This window comes from Rhopilema esculentum, chromosome 11 (assembly GCF_057945365.1).
Source record: "Rhopilema esculentum isolate cy_ngs chromosome 11, ASM5794536v1, whole genome shotgun sequence".
Taxonomy (NCBI): Eukaryota; Metazoa; Cnidaria; class Scyphozoa; order Rhizostomeae; family Rhizostomatidae; genus Rhopilema; species Rhopilema esculentum.
Window position 1 is genome coordinate 14763074 of NC_142825.1, and position 21887 is coordinate 14784960.

A 21887-nucleotide genomic window follows, 5' to 3' on the forward strand; every position below is an offset into this window, starting at 1 on the left:
ATCACATGATGAGGGATTGAACTTCCGCAAAATTTCCCTGTTGGTATAAAAGATCTGCAGTTAGTCCTTTTATTTCACATTCAAGCACACTGCAAAGAAGACAGACGAAGATGAAGTTCTGGTTTGGTTGTACCCTGTCTTTAATTGCTGTCTTTGGGGGTAAGTTTGAAGCACCATCTTTTAAGTCAGTGAAGACCTGAAGTTTATATACAGGGATCATGTGGAATGCCTCATTGCTCTGATCACATTTGCAAATCAAATTCGTTTTTATGTTCTGTTCTGGTCGAAATATGCATATGGAATATTTTTATTCTAATACAAATATTGCAGTGGCTTTTTAATGTTTCAGTCGAGAAGCTTTTTGGATTATCAAGACTGCCTGCTAACGGATTACCCCTGAAGGTAGATTGTCAAAGGATTTTAACAAAGATCGCCGAAGTGTGATCGAATCTTGCAGCACATCCTTAGCTTCTGGCAGAAAGCCTTTAATGCGTCTACTGTTTGCACAGGACCTAGGAATTGCTCGTCTCGATTTTTTTAAGGTCTGAGAATTTTTGACATGGCCTAAGCATTCATAAAGAATATTTCAACAGAAATTTATACAATAATTTGTCTGCTGATGAAAACCCAAGTTTCATCTTCAAGAAGGTGGAAGATATTCCTAATATTGATAAACCACCTTATAAGCTTTTGGCCTCAAATTACTTTAATTTCAAATGTAATCAATTTAAGAACGATATTCAAGTTCTGTCCACTGTCTTCTTAAAGTGTGAATGTACTGTGCGTTTGTGTATTCAATTACACGCATTTTTAATAAGAAATAGGTTATAAGAAACGGTAGGCTCAATTTTTCGAGAGTTAAGAAACAACCCTACCCAAATTGAAAACAGCTAAGAAACTTTTATAGTTTGTAGATTTAATTTTTCGAGTTGACACTCGAAACAGTCTTGACATTTAACATCACTGTATTATATTGCAACGCTACACTTGACATTCAGTTTGCATTCATTCTCAGTAAATTGCACACTCAATTGTACACTTAATACTTGTTTTCGTTTATCATTCTTCGAATTAACACATTACATTAGTTTATCTCTGAATGTAAGTGAACTATTTACTTTACCCTGAAAGCACGTTTAAAAAATTCAACACCTATCAGAAGTTTAAGAAACATGTAAGAAACTTTGATAGCAAAATGGCCAGAAAATTTACGAAACTGCCTACCAGTACCGGACCATAGTTTCTTGTAAAAAAATACGTGCATCGTATTGTTACTACTTCCTTACTACTTCTGTTATTAAGTTGTTGATTTTTATTTGTTAGATTTATTTTTTTAATGCTGTTATCAGATCACAGCTTTCTTGTCTTCCATTTTTTTAAAGAACAATCTCATAGGAACGCTAGCATTAAAATTGGTTAACAGTTAAGAACAAATTAAGAACAAGCTAAAGCTGAGGTATTGTAAAGTGCATCTTTTAAAAAGTTGTGAAACCCCTTAAAATTCCATATAGGGGCAGTGCCATCGGAATGAAATTAAAAATAGGGGGATTGCCCATTGTATTGTTCCCATTCATACACCACAGAATAGAAATATTCCGTGATTACACTGTTATAAAGGACATATAGTACAGTTTGACGAATATTGGGGGGCTCCACCCCTCAGCCTTCCGCTTCTGACGGCCCTGTAAGGGTGCTTTGTCAGTGAATTTTCAAATTTATTGGCAAATAAAAAATGGTTCACTTAATTTGTTGGCAAATGGGGTCTAAAGACTCCCCTTGAGCACAAAACCTAGCAATTTCACTGCTTACAACCCAATAATTTACGAACATATTGAGAACAGCCAAACTGAACTTTATTGATTCTTATGAAAATGGGTGTATATCTAAAAGCTTGAAAGAAAGTGGAGAAATCCAATGTTTTTAAAGCGCGTCTTTGTTTTGAGTATTAGTTCTAATTTGCTCGATCTATTGCAACGCTACAGTTCCTGGCACTTTCCTATTGCACGTGCACACCCAAATGTACATGTTTCAACAATCCTTTCTATACGAAAAAGTTTCGGACAATTATATTTTCAGACCGTTTTGTGTCCGAACGTTTCACACGCCGAAAATGAATTTGCTTTTCAATTAAATACAGGCATGTTTTTCCACTGCTCTGCTTTGTCCAGGCTTGCGAATGTAGGTTCCGGGCAGGCCAGCACCAAAATTAGGAACAATGCAGAAAATTTGTTTCGAACCGAAAGCCTAGAAATGCATTAAAGCATGTTTCTTAAATGACCCGAAATGAGGTTGGTATGCTTAAACTTTTCGGATATAAAGAATTTAAAAGCTGATAAATGCTGATCAAATGAAATTTTATCAGAGTTAATTTCACGAAGGATGTCGTAGAATTTGATTTTGCTAGGGGTTCTTATTTTAGCTAATTTGTATTATTCTCATTTGTTTGTCAATTGTCATGCTTCAGTTCGGTATTAAGTCCTTATTTGCTTCTTTGATGCCATTGGGAATAATAAAGAAGAAGGACTTCTGTAGTTTGGGCTTTTGCACGAAAGTGTTAAAGGTTAGCATTTTGTATGAGTTTAGGTGAAGCAACTTGTGCCGATGCACCAACGGCCCAACCTTGCTTCCTGTGATGAGGGAATGTAATTTTAGAAATTTGCTTAAATTGAAGATATTGACATTTTTAAGGGATAATTGTTATATTGTGATGTGGACACCCTATGACTGCTTATTAGCCACCTGTTTGTTATTAAATAGTTAGTTGAAATTTGAGTATCGTCTCGAGAACCTGTCGCTTCTTTAAGCATTTCTACAGAGCAAGAATATAATAATAATGTAATGTTTTGACTAATTCTAAATTTTCTGTGAATATATGATGGGATGTCTGTGTATGTATGTCTGTGTATGTAAACTGCATATCTCCGCTCCGTCAGGGCCTAAGTGAGGGACCTCATAACTCAACTAGCATAGCTAAATCCGACCCTGAATCTAGTTACTGTTAGATGTCAATCAAGGGGAGGGTAAAGTTTTTATTCATGTTAGCTACGGTAAATAGCAAACATTTTGCAATTGTTATTGACACAAGCATACAGTATACTATCCCCCCCCCCAATGAGTTTTACATCGTTTTTGGACAAATCTCGAGGACCATATTTTAGAAAAGTGGGGGGAGGGGGAGTCCGGACCCCCCATTCCCCCCCTTGGGTACGCCACTGGTCCTATTCACAAAGGTGCCCTTTTCACAAAGGTGTCCTTTTCACAAAGGTGCCATTTTCACAAAGGTGCCCTTTTCACAAAGGTGCCCTTTTCACAACGCTTTCTGCACATACCATCTCCATAATATATTAATGATGTACCCAGTTGTGATTTTACTTAGGGGCAGGGGGTCGAGCCCCCTGTTAAAGGTTCTATTGTTAATTTTTTTGGGGGGATGGAGGGTTGTAAGCACGAAAAAACTCTGTAATGATCTTGTTTTCGTAAATTTGCCCTTGTCCGATATGTTTTATTAGCAAAAATCTTGACCTGGGGTGCACACCAATCGTAAATTCTCTTAACTTTGTCACCTTTTCGAAAAGTGTCTTTGAGGGTAATAGTGGCTCATGATAAATCGTGCTTTCTGTTCCGTCCTAATGCTGCCTTTCCTTAACTTTGAAACATTTTTAGAAATCACCTCTTGATGTTGTGATTACTATAGTTAGGACTTTGATGGTGTTATTCTCAATTTTACTTCGTGTAAAACCGTTGTGTATTTGTATCGTCACTTAAACGGAACACACGTTTATACTGAACTCTGTCACTGTCACATATTGTCACTGAACTCTGAGAAGAAAAGCTATACGAGTCACCGACATTGCTAGCAAATTTTAACGCTTTTTTAATTATTCTCATGCAATTTTATTTAAGCCTATGGGTGCAGATGCATAATCTGATTAGGTATCATTGTCTTTGTCAGTTAACGTAGGATTTTCACCTGACAAGTACGTTATGGGAGGTGCTCTATAAGAGTCTAAAGTTGTAGTCAGTTCTCAACAATACATTTTTAATAAACTTTCGAATATCTTATCCTATATACCAGTGGCGTAGCGTCTATGTATGCTACGCTTGCGGCGCAAGCGTAAAAATTTATAGACAAATTCAAAAATTCTTGCAACACTTTCAATGCATAACAATTTCCGCAATAAACGGCTTCTCTTTCTTGTCATGAGCAGCATGCGGTGAACTCTAGCGCCAACAGGCCAGTTGGCCCCAATTGGCTATTTTCCCAAGTAAACAGATCGCTAAAAATTATGAAATTCGAAAAATCTGAAAACTGAGACCCCGTTTACACTGTCCCGTGCAAGTTTGGAACCGTGACAAAACTGTCGCGGTTCGCCCTTCCGTTTACACTAGCACTGTGGAACCGTGACGGTTTTGCTCTGCTATCCGGAACAGTTTGGACCCTGCTTTGAAAGCGAACGAATTTTGTACCGTCACGGTTCCGTTTTTGAACGGGACAGTGTAAACACCTATCCGAGACGATTTTGTCACGGATTCACAAAGAGGTCTTTTGTATGGCTGTTTCAGGTAATCGAGGCTTTGATTGTGGCGTAACTACGTTGTCAAATTCTGAAGAAAAGGAAATTCTGAAGAAAAGACGACCACAGAAAAGGCTTTTGTGTTTCCCAGTCCAAGCCTTGATTAGACTTTGCAGTTTTGTAGTCTAAAATAACACTGAAAATTAAAGCCACCTTGTCGTTCGTCCAAGTAAAGTTTTTATCGGCCTTCCATTCCATTTTAACTCTCAATAAAAATTCGATTGTTGACTTCGGCGGCAAAATAAAAGCCTTGGTTGACTAAATACAGCTTCTTCTAAACAATGTTCTGCCATTAAATTTTGAAGCCATTACACTGTATCGGTACAGTGTAAACGGAACGGCTAAACGAAACAATTTGGAACCGCGACAGTGTAAACACTTGCGAACCGTAACGGTACAAAATTGTCCCGGGACAGTGTAAACGGGGTCTGAAGCCCCTCCACATCACTCTTTTTGCCTGTCTAGAATAAGAGAAACATGTGATGCTCCAGTGCAGCTTCAGTGCAACTCGAGAGAAGCTTCTGACTCTGAGAGAAGTGAGAATTTTCCGGACTGGAGCTTGCGGTCGGCCTGAGCGCAAGCCTTCCCAAATATTTGATAATCCACAACATTTTTCTACCTATAAGCTGCTTTTTGCGAATACTCTTTGCGTGATACATCATTTCAAATCCAATTATTTTCCTTTCTTTACTTTGTGACTGTTGAAAAGAGAAAAAGTTTCGTCAAAGTGGGGTCAGAGTCTATTTGTCATGATCCGCATTCCGTAATTCAAGTCAAAAGGCTTGCCAGTATAGTCAGAATTTACGGACCAGGGCATGCGGTAGACCTGAGCGCAAGCCTTGCCAAATACATGATGATTTGCCGGGACTAACTTTCTGAAACTTTACACATGGAAGCATCTTCAATTCTAACAACTCTCACAGCTCACTATTTTCATCTTAGTTAACTATGAGAGTAAAAAATGAGCAGAAACTGTTGCTCCTGTTCGCTTAGGCTCTGCAGTGTGTTAACAATTTCGCAATGTGGAGAGCTCCTCCTTGCGGGAATCCCCAGCTTCATTATAGCATAAAAATTCTTACATTAGGTGGGCATTAGGCGATGCCTTTTCTTGAGGAATATGAATAAGAATAAAATCTTTTGCGAAGCAGTTTTAGCACTAGGAGTTTTTCTGAAAAGTCTTGCTAAACAATTGAGCCCCTTTTCAAAAACTTTTCGCATGGTTGATAATTTTTCCCTTGCCCCCCTTCACTTTCGAACCTCTATCGGAGCCTCTGATGCAAAGAATAGACACCTTGATTGATTAGAATTACTCTAGTACAAATAATTTGTTACTTTCAAAATCAAAACTTATTATCACTATAACCATTAATTACCGCTTGTATTTTTTAGAAACTGAAATTACAATTACATTCATTCAACATAGCCGTATATTTTATGTTACCGCATGCCTAAGTTCTGCGCTCACGCTACGCCACTGCTATATACTGAGTATCTTATACACTGAATGAAGATATTTTAAACAAGGCTTGGGTTTAGTCAAGTCTAATTATGATTCCTTTACGTTTTCTTGTAGTCTTTGCAGACCCTCTTTGTGACAAGAAGCAAGATGGAAAGTATCCTCTTAAAGACCCTCTGATGTACCTGAAATGCCTAGGCGGGGAAGCAATACTAATTCCATGCCCACGAAATCATGTTTACGATGCTAAGGAACAAAAATGTCGGGAGAATGCTGCTACTAATCACGGTAAGAAGTTTGAGCCAGTGAATGTGGGTAAATAAAATCGGATTAATCTCCGATTAAACTTTGGTTGGATTTTTCACTGAATTGGCGAACCATTGATCGTCTAGGGTCAGCAAATGCACTCCTGCCAAAATGACATCCCTCAAAACATGTTACCTATCCTTATTCAAAGCCATAATCAATAGCAACATTTTCCAAATCCATTTCTAATTTTTGTGCCATCAAAAGATTGTTTCTTCTGAAATATCAAACCAAAGTTTAAATGAAAGCAAAAACAGTATCTTTGTCATAATGGCGACGTAAAGCTGTGAGTGAAGGCTTTGACTGCACGATGACGAAAGCTTGTTTTAAGCCCTCAGACGGGAAGAGACCAGCACCTGAAGATCAATGAAATTTAAGGATCATATGGAAGAGTGCTATGAATTTTCCAAAAAGCTTTCCAAACACGCCTCGCCAACTATTTGCTCATTTTTCTTGACTGGCCTAGCTAACCCGGAGAAGACAGATCACCGCCTTTTGCCCATGGATCAAGCGAAAAGTCCATTTCAGATAGTTGTAAAGTGACATTCACGAGATATTGCAATAAGCAGGAAAGAATTTTTGGCAGGAAGCTCAGGAATGTCGAAGACATTTTCTCTTTGAAATGCAAAGTTTATAGAACTCTTGAAGACGTATACACAATATATTTATCTAAAGAGTAAGAATTTTACCACGATAAAATGAAAGACTTTAGAGATTGGATTAAGATGATTTCATAGGTAATAATTTGCACTTTTTAATAATTGGGTTTGTTTGCTATATATGATGAGAGGCTTCGTCCATCGTTATCCATTATTGACAATCTTGGTATACATTATACTTGGTATACATCGTTATACATTATTGACAATTATTTGTAAAATTGTCTTATTTGGTAAATTTATAACAAGAATTTCACTCAAATCTTGCAACACTCAGTTAGCTTACGTCCAGCTGTAACCAGCTAAAAGAGTTTATTAAGGTCCTCTTTTTGGCAAGAAGTCGAAACCATTTTTTTAGAATTCATGATGACAATTCCTGGTTTGGTTTGCAGATTTATTTTTCTTACTTGTCTTGGAATTATGATGAAATAATAAATCCTAAAATTAAATCTTACAATTGTGAATCTTATCAAAAAGCGAAAATGGGCGTTGCGAGAAAAATATGGGACCACGCCCATATAGGAACCCACTCAAATTTTTGTCTAGATCCGCCACTGCACGTAGGTCAACAACTGACTAAAATATCAGAATCATGTATGTGTTTTATTTCTAAATGAAGAGTACTTTGGTGATATGCATGTAAACTTCTCTTATCTTCTGTAGTTGCCGGAGACATCGCTTGCAGTGGTAAGCAAGATGGAATGTACCCTCGAAGGGACACTTTTACATACTTGCGTTGCTCAAATGGATATGGACATGTTGTCAATTGCCCAACAAACCAAGTCTATATTCACAGAGAACGAAGATGCCGTGCTGTGACGATCGCAGATCAAGGTTAGTCATAAATGCTTTTGCTTTTGGCTACCTAAAAACATATATTTTTTGCCTTACATGTATACTCTTTAACTCATGAATAGATACACAAAATATACGCAGTTAGTTCAGAAAAAACCTTTTTTAGGATCTTAGAATCCACTTAATGTATTTTCTTAACCCAAAAGTAAATGAAAGGTGCACGTTGAGTAAACACCTACCATCTTTAGCACCTATAGTATAATAGTTTGTCGTCTGAAATCTATATAAGCGATTTCATCTCCATTCGTGATATAGAAGAAGAATTTAATTTTGTAGCGGTTTGCCTCCTTTACTCTGAAGAAACGAATATTCTGCTAGTGAAAATTGAAGAGAGGTATCCTTATATAAAAATCTTAGTATCGAAAACAAATTTGCTTCGATGGTGAGCCAAGAGGATACTGATTTGATACAACTTTTTGCAAGACCAGCAAGGCAGGCATTCCAAAAGCATGAAATTTATTATACTTCTAGAAAAATTAGCACTGCACATTTTGCTCTTGTGTTTCTAAGATCTTGTACTTTTTACAATTTTTGTATTGTACTTGTAAATTAATGAGTTTGTGTTTAATGTTGTAAATGTTCAAACAATAATTTACCTTGTAGCCTTTTTACTTAATGATTTTAGTTTTACATCCTTGTTTTCTTTTCTTGTAGTAGATTATGGGCCATGTCGGCCTATACAGTACTTCCTCTTATGAACGCCGTCCTTTGATTAACGCCGCACTCAAAAATTTGGATTAAAATTATTATAAAAAAGGAAATTATTTAGCCCACACAATTGAATGGCTATTGCAGCCTATAGATTTTAAGGAAACCCAATTTAGCCATCAATGAAGTTGATTGCACACAATAGACTGGAAATTAGAACTCTCCTGCTCTACAAAGCAGCGTGTTCAGCTCTGTCTACCCGGCATCGAGCACTCTTTACACATTTAGATCTGCTCTCTAGGCGATTCAGTTGGAGATCAGGCTCAGTCCTCGTTCCTATAGCCTGTTCCTTACGAGCCTGTTGCTTTTCATTTTTCTGATGACAAAAGTTTCAGGGCGCGTTAGGTAACGCTTGCTTTGTGAAAAAAAATTTATTCCAATTTAAGAAGCAAAAAAGATCGCATCAAACAATTGCATTTCTTTTTCCGGAAAAATCAAATTTATAGCTAGCCGTCACTTGCCGTAACCTGCCGTCATACGTTTTAAGGCATTTTTTGTTGGCGAGATTGTGCCAGCTTGATTGAAAATGTGATGCTCAAAGAACATTGATTTTAACTCAATTTCAGCGATGTGCAAGCTTGATTTTTTACGGTGTCATTTCAGCAACCTTCTGCGAGGGACTTCCTAATGATGACTACCGAGACCCTTGGAATTGTCACATGTTTATCAAATGCTACTCAGGGATCACTTACCCGTTCAACTGTCAGCTTTCTGAATTAGTGTTCGACCCCGAGAAAGACCAATGTGTTTATTCTTATCAGTATACTTGCACTGTTGTCACAAGCGGTAATGACGGTAAGTCACGTTTCACGTCATTTATCACAATTTATGCAAATATCATAAAAAATTTGATTCACAACTTTGTCATATTGGAGCACCTTTCACGATTTTCCCCTTTGATTAAATATGATTCCTTGATATGAATGCAAGTGAAAAAACTTAGTGTAAATGACTTCCAGATTTCTTGTTGGTACTCAATCCTAAAAACGAGGCCCTACTCAGGTACAAGTGTGCCTTGTGTCCATTTTCCCTAAAGTTTCTTGGTAGATATGTCAACTGCAATTTACAATGAGCTTCAGATCTTTTTTACATTCTAAAGTAATGCCAAGATGGAAAGGGGGACACAAAATTGACAACTAGTGCCTGCTTGTTACCTGGCTTTGGAAGTAACGCAACAACATGGGTATTTTCAAGACTACTGCAAAATTGTACCAGTTCTTTTTATCTGATGTTCAGTCCGATTGCAAAAATAAATAAATTTTTAATAGGAAAATGAGGATTGCTTTAGTAAAATTTGCTTAAAAGAGTGCATTTTCCAGGGAACTAGAAGCATCAAAATTCGAGAATTTTCTGCTCCTTCGGCAGCAACAATGGTGCCGCCCCCGGTAGTGAATACATCCTTTGTCCGTCCTGATATACAGATACGACAAGAGTCTTATTAAAGGAAAGTCCTTATTATCACAGCAATGGAAGTCAGTGGCGGAAATTCACGCTTTCATTTGGGGGCGGGGGCTCAGGCCTACGATTTTCCGACAAGATAACATCTTGGATCATACCTAATTTTAAGGAAACTTTATCAATGCACATTTTGATGAAAATAGGTGGTTATGGGGCGGGACCCTTAAGAAATCTTTGCTGGCCACGCCCAATCCATAAGAACAATCCGTTAATTATTTTTGATATCACGATCGGTATCTCATCTAACGCAATTGATGATGCAAGAGGTCGACCGATAACATTTTTGACAAGTAATTGTAACCTTTATTTTCTGCATTTTATCTTGTGTTTTTCTGTGGAAAATACGTTTGAAAACAACTTTTGTTTGGAAGAATCCGATGGAAAGTCCGGCTAATCTTTACGGAATTGAAATTAGATATACAATTTGAATGCAATTTTGATTTTTGTCATATATTGTTTGTTTGATTATTTAGTACTGGTGTGTTTATTATTGTATCAGGTATGTTTAAGGGCACAAGGAGATTATAGAGATCCCTGGGGTAGAAAAAGAAAACGCAAATCACCTGCGAGCGAAGCGAGCAGAAAATTTGACAAACACGCCCCTTAGATTTGCTTAAAATACATTTCAGAACGATTTCTTGCAGTCATTTTGGCACGTTAAAACTTTGTAAATTGTGCGACGAAAGCCCAAATTTTCCGAAGAGATCTCTGATTGGGGAGGGTAGGGGGGGTTGGGGGGGGGGGGGGGTTGGTCTGAGCCTCCCATATCCCCGTAATTTCCGCCACTGATGGATGTTTCGAATTTATGCCATATAGTTAGGTTGCAAGCGCGGATCTAGCCAAAATGTTGACCGGCTTCGGGGTTCTTTACCCCGTTATCACCCCGTGTGTTATCACCCCGTGTGTTATGGCCCCGTGTGTTAATGGTACATAAATACTGCTGAAAGTGGAAATTTATATGAGGTTATCAAATTGTGATTAATTTGATAACCGCATAAAATGTAAAAATTTACTTAAAAGAGTGCATTTTAAAGGCGTGGCCAGCAAAGATTTCTTAAGTATCCCCCCTTTTTTTCTAAAATGTAAAAACTTTATTCCGTTTAGCATGGCCTTTGATCCTTGCAACTTCGATTCTAATTTTCATGATATTTTCCGAAAAGGAAATTCTAGATACAAGAGCTCATGTTCTCATTTGCATATCGATATCCAATATGCTTTTTAGCTACCGGTTTTTTCGCATATGGGAAACATATGGGCACAGGTTTTCACAGGTTTTCAAAGGTTATCACAGGTTTTCAGTAAACAATAGCCACCGGTTTCAATATTGGATAGCATACTCCAAATTGTCACTTCGTGTGACGACTGATTCCCTCGACTTTGAATTCCTCGAAAATTTGGGATAAAAGACGAATTGGGAAGTTGGAAACTCTGTTGGATATTTTGCAACAAGGGAGGGCTGTCTTTACGAAATTTAGAACTTGTGTGGGGGTTCAATTCAGAATGTAGACGGAAGAACTGTTGTCATTCAGAGAGAAATGCAGCAATTGTTGCAGTTGAAGTTTTAGGTAGAAATTCAAGATTCACAGAGAAAGAAACCTGTGCAACCGTTCTAGATGCCCTAGATCCGCGCCTGGCTGACACAATGTATCACAAAGGGTTGGGTCAGCAACTAAAGAATTTCAGTTAATCATGTAAAATCGTAGTCCACACCCTCCCCCTCCCCCAAACAAGGCTTGCCTCGTGATAGCCCTACCTAGGTTAGACTTCATAGTGTAAACATTACTTAAAACAACATCTGGTTCTCAAATACAAACTCACTGTTATGTGATCTTGCATTCACGGCCTGTTTTGTCAGCAGAGATGGCGCTTTATGTTTTCTTTAATAATAATTGCCATTCTGAATATTGAATAATATAGAAATGACATATTTCTGTTTATCTAGTGGTGTTAGACATTGCGTGCAGCGGAAGGCCAGACGGAAAGTATCCACGCAGCGATACCTTCACATATTTGCAATGCACTAGCCAAGTAGGCCATGTGGTCAACTGCCCTGCAAACCAGGTTTATATCCACAGAGAACAAAGATGTCGGGCAGTCACACTTGGAGATCAGAGTAAGTTTTCGCTCGTTATGTTGCAAATCACTCAGCTATAGAAATTTAAAATGTGACGTCATAATATTAATTTTGTTAGGATTTTTACTTTTGACCGCTAAACCTTAAGGAACACTATGAGCTACCCCTGAAACTGCAAACAAAGTGAAATATGCACAAATATTCGGCGAGCCAAGGCAATGAAATATTCAAAGTAAGTTCATGGATACTGTATCTTAAGCTTGGTTCAAAGCGTTTAGATCCAAGACCAATTTATATCCGTATTTAGAGGTATTTTTGTTACTCTTATTAGTATTAGGCAGTCAAGTTTTCGAATTGGACTCGAATAACATTCTGTAACGGAAATACATGTACCATGTGGCCAAAATGTCTGGCTAAATGTCTCATACTTGGCGTATGTGGCATGATTTGATTCAGCCAATAGGACAACCCTTTTTAGTCATTCAAGTAAATTGCAATATTTCAAATTTTTCTTGCTTACTTGAAATTTGATTATTGACGTAAAAGAAAGCAATTGACTTAAACGACTTATTTAAATTGCCCATTAAGAATCCTCGTATATTTCCACCATAGTTACCAATGTCTTGAATTTCTTTAAAATGTACCTCAAAGCCCTAAAATCTGTTTATCGATTAAAAATATACCGAAAACATACCCACGCCTACAGAACGTGCAAGAAGTCGGTAAAATGTTCCACCCTTTGTAAATCGTGAGGCTTTAACACATTGCCTATGAACATATCAATAAAGGCAAGGTATCGCTTAATGGTTAGCATTTTAAACCGGATCTCCACATCATTTATTTGCTTCGACCTATTATCCGAATACAGCTTTTAGGGAACCGACCAGATACGGTGCATTGCTCCGGTCCCTTCTGTTTGTTTTGAAGAGCTCTTTTCTTGTAAGGTAAAGGAGACTCTTTTGAGCAGACAGTGTGTTTTTAACATACACATCGAATGTCTTTTCTAAAGTTCAATTGTTAGAAACTAGTTACGAGGTTTTGTTTGCAAAACAACTATCGTAAAAACCTCTTCAACTAATCTATCTAATATCATCGTAGATACATTCTGCGAAGGACTTCCAAACGGTGATTACAGATATCCATGGAACTGTCACATGTTTTACAAATGTTTTTCTGGTGTCACATATCCTTTCAACTGCCAGCTTCCAAGTTTGGTGTTCAACCCCGAGAAAGATCAATGCGTTTACACCGAAGAATATCCATGCACCGTGGTGAAAAGTGGCAATCAACGTAGGCAAAGTTTGTCGTTTTGAAGTTTTGATCCTAAGGTCCTAGAAAACTTATCATACTACGTTGCTTTGTATGTGTTGGTATAATTTTTCGTTCAAGAACTAAGAACACCTTTTCTAGGTAAAAAAGTTCATGCATAATTTTATAAAAACGACTTTTTTTACTTGAGAAAGTTTCAAAGGGTCAGTGAACGGCAAAAGCAGTTTTTGAATATTCATGTCTCGTTATCCTAGTTGTGGCTGAAATTGGCGACGCCGCATGTGCTTCGAAGGAGGACGGCTCCTACCCAATGCCAGACACCTTCAAATACCTGAAATGCACAAATCACGTCGGAACAATCGAAAGCTGTGGCACGAATCAGGTTTACATCCACAGGGAAAGGCGATGCAGAGCAGTCACTGCAGCAGACCAAGGTCAGTTTATGGTCACCTCGGAAGTCAGGGGGTTGGGAATGGGCAAATTACGAATTACAATTGTCAGCAAAAATTTGACCTTGAGATCCTCGGTTCCCATACTTCAGGGCTCACAACGGAAATGACGTAAAGCTTATATATAGGTATTTTATGCAACCTAGCATATCAAAGCATTGCAGCCACCGTAAATATTATCCAAGACCGCCGCTAAAGGGGGGGGGGGGGCGTGAGTTTTTTTGCCATCTTAGGGGTGCTTAGACGGCAAACTTTCAAACTTGTCGGCAACTTAAGGCTGGCTCTTCCACTTTGTTGGGAATTGAACCTGAAAACCCCCTTGAGCACCATAGCTAGCGACGGGACTGCTAGTGACATAAATGACTAGTTGCCACTTTATGTGACATGAAGGTGGGAACATTTGTGGTATGGAATTGGGCACAGGCCACTATAAAGATGCAGTCTCCGTTGTTATCCGTCATAACATCGTTACTCTTACCGTGGTATCTGCGTTGATTCAGTTCTCGTTCAGCAAAGGAAATTGCAAATCTGAAAGCTTTTGTATTGCAGCTACATTATGCGAAGGACTACCAAGTGGTGACTACAGAGATCCATGGGACTGCCATAAATTTTTCAAGTGCTTCGTTGGCCAGATTTTTACGTTCAATTGTCAAAAGCCACCGCTTCGTGAACTGGTTTTCCACCCTCAGCTAGATAGATGTGTTTACCCACGAGATTTTCCTTGCTTGACAGTGAAAAGTTCTACTAAAAGTTAGTCTTTTTTATTTTTAGTGCTTAATCAGTTTTTCGGGATTTGCCTGAATAAACAAACAATTCTCAGGAAATTTATTAAGAGAATCTTTCGAAATTATCTTGTTCCTACATGATTTCAAAAACTGCTTATGGAAACTTTGAACCTGTGCCACAAAGTACCAAAATGCAAGGAACACTTTGCTAACTTTGCGCATTTACCGGCGCGCACTTTTCAAAATAAACATACCTCAGCTAACTACCATTTTGCATTCTTGGTCAACAACTGATGTTTTCTGAATCCACCGTGCAACTGCGAAGGAGTCTACCATATTAGGAAAATAATGATCTTTTCTCCGATTAATAGAACAAGAAATAATCACCATTGAAATGAGCAGGTTTTGTAAGCACGTACTGTAATGTCCGCACTCTTTAACCAGAAAAGTTGCGCATATGCATGCTTTTTGCCAACGCCTTGTCTCACGTACATGCGTGGTGTAGATACGTCATCTTTGCAATATTCATGCGTTTGAAGCCCCCGTTTATTCGGTAACTAGAAATTTCAAGGAGAACCAAAGCCTATTTGAAATTCATACTATAGACATTTGCCCAAACAGAACAGATTATGAAAGGAAAATACCCTCTTCCAGTAAAGTTTGACTCGAATTATAACAGGTTGTAAAATTTTATGCCTTTTGACGAAAGAATTAACTAAAAACCAACAGGAAACTGAGCTGAATAAATAGAAAAAGCCTCATAAAGACTATTTCTTATATTAAATAGATTGAACATGGCTCAAAATTGGTGACAACAAGTACCTTTAGTGGCGTTATAAACAAATTACGTTATAAACGTAATTGGTGACAACAAGTACCATATTATTTATCTACCGAAATAAGATGCAAATATTGAAGTAAGAATTAGCTTTGAAAAGCTAAAATTGAACACCCAAATGTTTGAAGACTGCTGCTTCATAAAAGCACAGGATGTACAAAAGACTGCAAAACTATCAAAAAATGAATAAATTTATTGCTTAGTAGTCCGTCTGGAACTGAAATGTGAGTTGACAATTTGAGACACGAGCTCATGGCCGTGAACAAGCAAAGTGTATACACAGGGAAGTAAAGTGCGCAATTTCAGTTATATCAGTCGAACAAAAATTTTACACAGCTTGGTAAATATTGCTATTTAGTATTGATGATGTTATGAAAATTGAAAAACACCCACCTTTCGACTGGTAATTAGCGGAAAATCAATATTGCCGCATTGAATTTTACGTTGCGCGGGTCGGGTATAAGTAGGGCACACTTCAGAATGGAATCAAAAGCAAAAAGACGCTCAGCGTAGGCATACGATACTTATATACAAGCCATTTTGAAACTTGTACACAAGCCGTCATGGATAGAGTGGGGTATTATCTACTCCACATCTTCTGTATTTCTTTAAGCGCAAATGGTAAGTGTCCTTTTCAGTGTTTGTATGAATGTATTTAAGACTGTTGTGTTTTGATGCTACACCTTCAAAATGTATATTGAAAATTGATGTTTTCTTTTTTGTGCAGTGCTCTCTGTCCAAGCAAATCGATGCGCTGGGAAGTCGGATGGTTTGTATGTCATACCCGATGTCTTCTCTTATTTGGAGTGCAAATCTGGTTCCGAAATCGTCCATAACTGTCCCGCGAACGAAATATTTGTAGCAAAGAAAATGGCATGCAGCAAAGTAACGACATCCGCTGAAGGTGAGGGTTTAAACAAAAATATTTTGTTCTAGATCGAGAACAAAGTTTTTGTCCTAACTTCTCGGCATTGGTAATGGCAATATTCTGAATTCAAAGAGCACTGACTAAAATGGATTTTGGGTTATGCTAGGGACCAGGAAAGAAGGGGAAATGGCTGCGGAGGCATCGGTTTCCAAAAAATTGGTTTCCTTAATAAAAATTTTTAGGTCATCAGTCAATGTAAAAAGGATCGTCATTCAAGAAGAATTACTGTTTGTCGTGTACATTGGGGCATTTGAATCATTTGTCGGGACCCTGTTTTGTCTTTCTTGCTCCTCAGCATCCGACAAATGACTACAAAATTAAATGGCATATTCAATACAGCTTACCTAATGTAACTGCATATTTAATTTTAGACAGGTTTTGCGATGCTCGACAAAGCGGCAACTATCGCAATCCTTGGAATTGCCACAATTTCATAACATGTGTTATTGGTCACCCGGCACCGTATGATAGGCCTTGCCATCCACCATCTCTCGTTTATGATCCAAACACTGACAGATGCGAACATGCCCATTTGTTTCCTTGCAAAAATCTTACATCACCGACACGTGAGTATTTAAAGTATTAACTTCTCTAGAATTCATTCAAAGCAAGAGATACAATCGGTTAATCTTTAACTTGTGTTTCTTTTGATGAAGTAAGACTTTGAAAGTTATGAAGGCTTTAACCATAGTCAATAGAAAAGCTCGAAATTTTTCTGTTGACTGTGCTTTAACCAATTGATTTTACTGATCAATCATTGAATCACTACTGTCAAAAGAGAAACATAAAAACATATCAAAAGAGTTTTTTTTCTATTGACTATGCTCTAACCAATTGATTTTACTGGTCAATCAATGAACCACAACTGACAACCATTAATGAGATCACTGAAGTTGATAATACAGCTATTGATTACATATCAATGCATTGGTTATCACCAGAATCAATTAAGTTCGAATCACGGTTCCGTTGGAGTGATCAGCCGATCAGAAAAAATCTCGATCACGTATATTTATTCTGATTCTCTTATAGCCACAAAGAATCGCTGTACAGGCAAGCCCGACGGCCTTTACATTCTTGCTGATGTGTTCAAGTATTTGGAATGTAAAGCAGGCCAAGAAATCTTGCACTTTTGCCCATCTAAACAGATTTTCGCTCCAGATGTCATGGCATGCCGAGCAGTTGTTCCTGCTGACAGAAGTAAGTTTCTTGGCTATAAAAATTGCCTGCTTGAACTAAGTGTCCACATTACTTTAAACAATAAAGTATCGATTTCTGTTTGCATTTGCAAGAATCATTTACCCATCTAGATATTCAAGACTGGTCGTCAGTGAAAGCTAAATAGAAGGGTACTTTTCATTTCAGCCACGTTTTGCAACAAAAGGCCAACTGGTAACTACAGAAACCCATGGAACTGTCATCACTTCATAAGCTGTGTCACTGGACATCCGGTCTACGACAGGCCTTGCCATCCCTTGTCCCTGGTGTATGATCCTGATAATGATTTATGTGAACATGATACGCTCATGACATGCGTCGAAGTCTGAAGGTAACTCAATCGGCATTTCCAGAAATCTACTTTGTGCTGTATGCTTTTATTAGCCATTGAAGTTGAAAACGACTTCTTCTAGTTACGAAAAATATGATCTAAAATATTTACCCAAAAAATTGTTGGTCGTTTCATAAGCATAGTTCTATAATTTTTGACATCGCTGGTAAATGTCGGAAGTCAGTGCACTTCAAAGTTCTTTTTGTGGGGATTACGGCTTGGCCAAAAATGTGCTATCTTAAAGATGTACTCATCCCAGCCTCCTTCTGCATTTTGAATATGTTCCATAGTAAAAAATGATTCAATTGTGATATTACGATAATAGCGTCAGGTAGGTATTTAAAGATAAATTTCAAATTGAGTTTCTCCTAAGTTAACGACGCTACGTTTGCAAAATAAGAGAACATAAAACACTTCGAGCCTCGATTTAATCCTGATATCCATGTTTTTGGCAACATGCCAAAATTCATCTTTTAGAACCATGCTTGGCATTCTGATACTTTAGGGGAAGGCAGGAAAACTTTTTAATTAAGTGGATGATAATGTAATGTCTCATTTCTGTGACACGACTAGGATTATCGTGTTTAAATTGCAAAATACTCATTATATTGCGTTTAAACAAAATGGCTGAAAATAAAAGTTCTTCTTGTAGCGAACCTTTTACAATGGACATGTTTTTTTGTAGGACTTTCAAGCGTCAGATGTCCCAAGAACCTTAACACCATAGATAAATTCAAGACCCAGTGAACAATTCAATTAAACTTTCGCAATTGCTTTAAAATTATTGTAATCTTAGTTTTTTTTTTACTTTCTTGGATAGCTTGTTTGCTGTGAGTGAATTTCTTTATGTTTCACGCTTTGAATATGCTTGTGAATTCGGTAGAAAACGTGTTTGTATTAATTTGTGTGAAACATGCTTTTAGGGTTGAAAAATGGGCTCTTTACCTCCCTGTACGGATATCATACATTTTCGTGTTTTTTTCGATCATCAAAAGAAAATTTATATTCTATTTAAAATCTATTTTTCATAAATTATCATCATGTCTCAACTGAAGATAAGAATCATTACTAAAAAGGCCATGGCATGAATGAATGTAAAACGTTGAAATTAACTTCAACAAAATCATTTCTCTTCTCTTAACTAATTAATTTTCAAAGAGGAGGAACATAAAAAAGAACACAAAATGAGTGATGGACACACGTGATTCAAATTAATATTCTTAACTTTCCTCTTCTTGAGAAGAATTTCATAATAATGAGTATGTCTTAAACGAATGTTTAATCATTTTGTCCCCAGGCTACCTTTTCACAATCAAGCAAACAATCGCCTAAATCGATCAATCATACCATTACAGTGAATCAGTCAATCAACCAATCAGTCAATCAACCAATTAATCAATCAATCAATCAATCAATCAATAAACAAAGAAACAAACAAATAAACATGTAACATAAACACGTAAAATAAACACATAACATAAACATGAACTGCTGAATTCAAAATTGTAGCTTGCAGTTCGATCAATAGCAAAACCTCCGAAAAGAGATCACGCAAACACAAATTTTATATGCAAAATCAACATTCTACTTTCGCTTCGAAGCTCTAATTAAAAATAATTTTTTCAAACTATTTAAAGACTTTTATCATTCGAAGTATCATACTTTTCAAAACTTATTGGACATTATCATTACATTTTGAAAATTATTAATGAGTCTAGCATCTTAACATTCGATAAATATGCCTGATTTTGATGTTGAAAAAGTTCTTATGAACCATACTAGTTGAAAATACCCAAGCACATGACTATTTTTAAAACAAAATTAACCGTAAAAATCCATTCAAGGTCTGTCGTTTGGAGAATGCTTCACATTTTGCATAAATTCAGGCAAGGTAGGATGATCAATCACGTGCTATACCAGAGAGATCCAATGGAGTAGACACCCGGAAGACATTCGGCAGCATGTTTGTAAAAGAGGAGAACAGATCTTCTGAAATTCCCTATAAAAAGGATCTGGCTTTAAAAAAAGAATCGAATTCTTTTCAACAATAAAAAAGGCTTTCCCAAAAATAAACAGGAACGGACCTTTCATATCGTAAACAGCAAATCGATCTTATCACAGACACAAAATGAATTTCTTAAACCACAGACAGTACACGAGTCAGTAGAATCTGTAACAGAAAACAAATCTTTGAAAAACATAATAAGAAAATGGATGCCTTAAAATCACAAACAGAAAGCATAATCTTACGATCATCAACACCAAGTCGATCTTTTAACCCCTTTGCAAAAATTTAATTTTTCAAATCACACACAGAAAGCAGGTCCTTTAAATGACGAACAGCGAATCGATTAATCATACACAGAAAAAGAACCCTTTAAATCGCAAACAGAAAACAGATACTCCAAATCATAATGTTAATGGATTTTGGGCAGCCAAGCTTCAATCTCCTTTCATTGATAGACAAGTAACAAAATTTCACTGTTTACTAATAAATTTTTTGATGTTTCTGCAAGATCCACATTTGTTTCTTTCATAGTTTCAAATTCATGGTTCATTGCTTTGGATGTATTTCTCAAATTCATTGATAATATCCGATGCAAAATAGGTAACTCAACACAAAAACGACAACAATCACGCGAATGATAGTTGCTCAATACAATTTAAAGTACCTCTGGCACGATGAATTGAATTGTTCTTGAATCGTCTCCGTCCCAGCAGAGCCCTTCCATCATGAAGCCTCGAAAAATAACATGCAATACGTTATAAAGCAAAGACCGAAATTTGTTTCAATACTAACGGGAAGCCTGACAGCCTTTAACATCACTGTTTGCAAAGTAGTGTATGATTATAATACTATAAAGAGTAGAAAAGCGTTACCATTTACAGAAACCCCTAAATATTTCCTTTAACTATTCACCGTGAACTATACACCGTGAATTCTGAAATTGTATAAAATGTGTTCCCTGGATGGGGGTAACCAGAGTTTTCTAGTTTCTTCGGCTCAACAAAGTTGCTTTGAAACAAGCGATTTCCTGGGATGCTGAATTATGACTACAATAAAAAGTGACAATGGATAATGACAACAAAGGTTCTGAAAAGGTTTCTCGTAGAGCTCCCATGGCAGAAAATGCAATTTTGAAAAGATACAATGTGCAAAATACCCTAGAATGTGTTTACAGGAATTTCTTACAGATACAGCATCAGTAAAGCAGCAGATAGGAACCTGTATCAGATTCACAAAATGGCAATCATGATATTAGTCTCTCGAGTAATTTGCGAAAGAGGTTTTCTAAGCAAAAAGATTATCAAGACGGGCCTTTGTACTGCACAAACAGACAAACTACTGCGCTGACTGCGCAAACACACAAAGACACACAATGCACCGCTGTTCATTCGTCTTCTAAAATGGTATTGCTGTAAAATCATCAACAAAATTGAAAAACGCGTCATGCTTGGACAATGTCACTTGCTCAATGCAACTCACAAAGACCAATGGTGACAGCATTCCTGTGAGGCTTTTCAATGCTGATAAATGCCGTGAAAAATATTTCTTACACAAAAAAAGTTTCAATGCCAGCATTGACGCAGCTAGTGAAAACTCCCAAAAGCTTGATCAACTTCAATAGCTTTTAAGATAGCTATATACCTTTTGCCAATTAGCTTTGGTTATTCTGGTCTACTACAAATCATTGTTTGAAGTGATACTTTGATAGCACAACTGACATCGGTTTGGAGAGGTAATTTCCACCTGGGCCCCTAAGCATCACAAATTCCCATTTTTCAATTTGGAATTCCAAATTTTTCCTGTGGAATTCCCAATTTTCAATGTTTCAAATTAAAAATGCTCGGAGCAACAAACAACTAGCGGTGGCCTATTAGATAGGAAAATCCTTTACTAATTCGGCTTTAATTAAAGATCATGCGATCATGAGCTCTATATTCAATCTATAATTGATAAACGACTTTTAATAGGCTTAAAATGCAAGGTAAGAGCTCAAAAGGCAACCAGCAACCAAATCCCTTTATCAAAGAGCCA

The 21887-nt window shown here is 37.2% G+C and overlaps 2 protein-coding genes across 3 annotated transcripts in view; one reads left to right on the forward strand and one right to left on the reverse strand.

The window, feature by feature from the left end:
- Window positions 1–18813, forward strand: LOC135693580 (uncharacterized). Of its 2 annotated transcripts, XM_089111021.1 has the most exons (13): window positions 1–159; window positions 6148–6318; window positions 7659–7829; window positions 9162–9353; window positions 11959–12129; window positions 13189–13380; window positions 13614–13793; window positions 14358–14558; window positions 16099–16275; window positions 16671–16865; window positions 17332–17499; window positions 17665–17848; window positions 18534–18813. In XM_089111021.1, exons 1-12 carry the CDS (start codon window positions 111–113, stop codon window positions 17844–17846), a joined length of 2049 nt encoding a protein of 682 aa, XP_088967147.1. In that variant the 5' UTR covers window positions 1–110; the 3' UTR covers window positions 17847–17848; window positions 18534–18813. The 2 variants fall into 2 exon arrangements, with proteins under 2 accessions (XP_088967147.1, XP_088967148.1); XM_089111022.1 differs by lacking the exon at window positions 14358–14558.
- Window positions 17685–21887, reverse strand: part of LOC135694172 (FERRY endosomal RAB5 effector complex subunit 3-like) — an 18022-nt gene continuing 13819 nt past the window's right edge. Inside the window, exons 10-11 of the mRNA XM_065212865.2 lie at window positions 20521–20588; window positions 17685–19847 (exon numbers count right to left, since the gene is read on the reverse strand). Of these exons, the coding sequence (XP_065068937.2) occupies window positions 19749–19847; window positions 20521–20588 (167 nt within the window). The 3' untranslated portion in view covers window positions 17685–19748. The remainder of the gene's footprint in view (window positions 19848–20520; window positions 20589–21887) is intronic.

What these genes read in the sequence shown, in the direction of transcription:
- LOC135693580 (XM_089111021.1), top strand. Translation starts at nt 111, where the DNA reads ATGAAGTTCTGGTTTGGTTGTACCCTGTCTTTAATTGCTGTCTTTGGG. An exon ending in TGTGACGATCGCAGATCAAG is followed by an intron (nt 7,830 to 9,161) that starts GTTAGTCATAAA and finishes GTGTCATTTCAG; the next exon opens with CAACCTTCTGCGAGGGACTT. An exon ending in AGTTGTTCCTGCTGACAGAA is followed by an intron (nt 17,500 to 17,664) that starts GTAAGTTTCTTG and finishes TTTTCATTTCAG; the next exon opens with CCACGTTTTGCAACAAAAGG.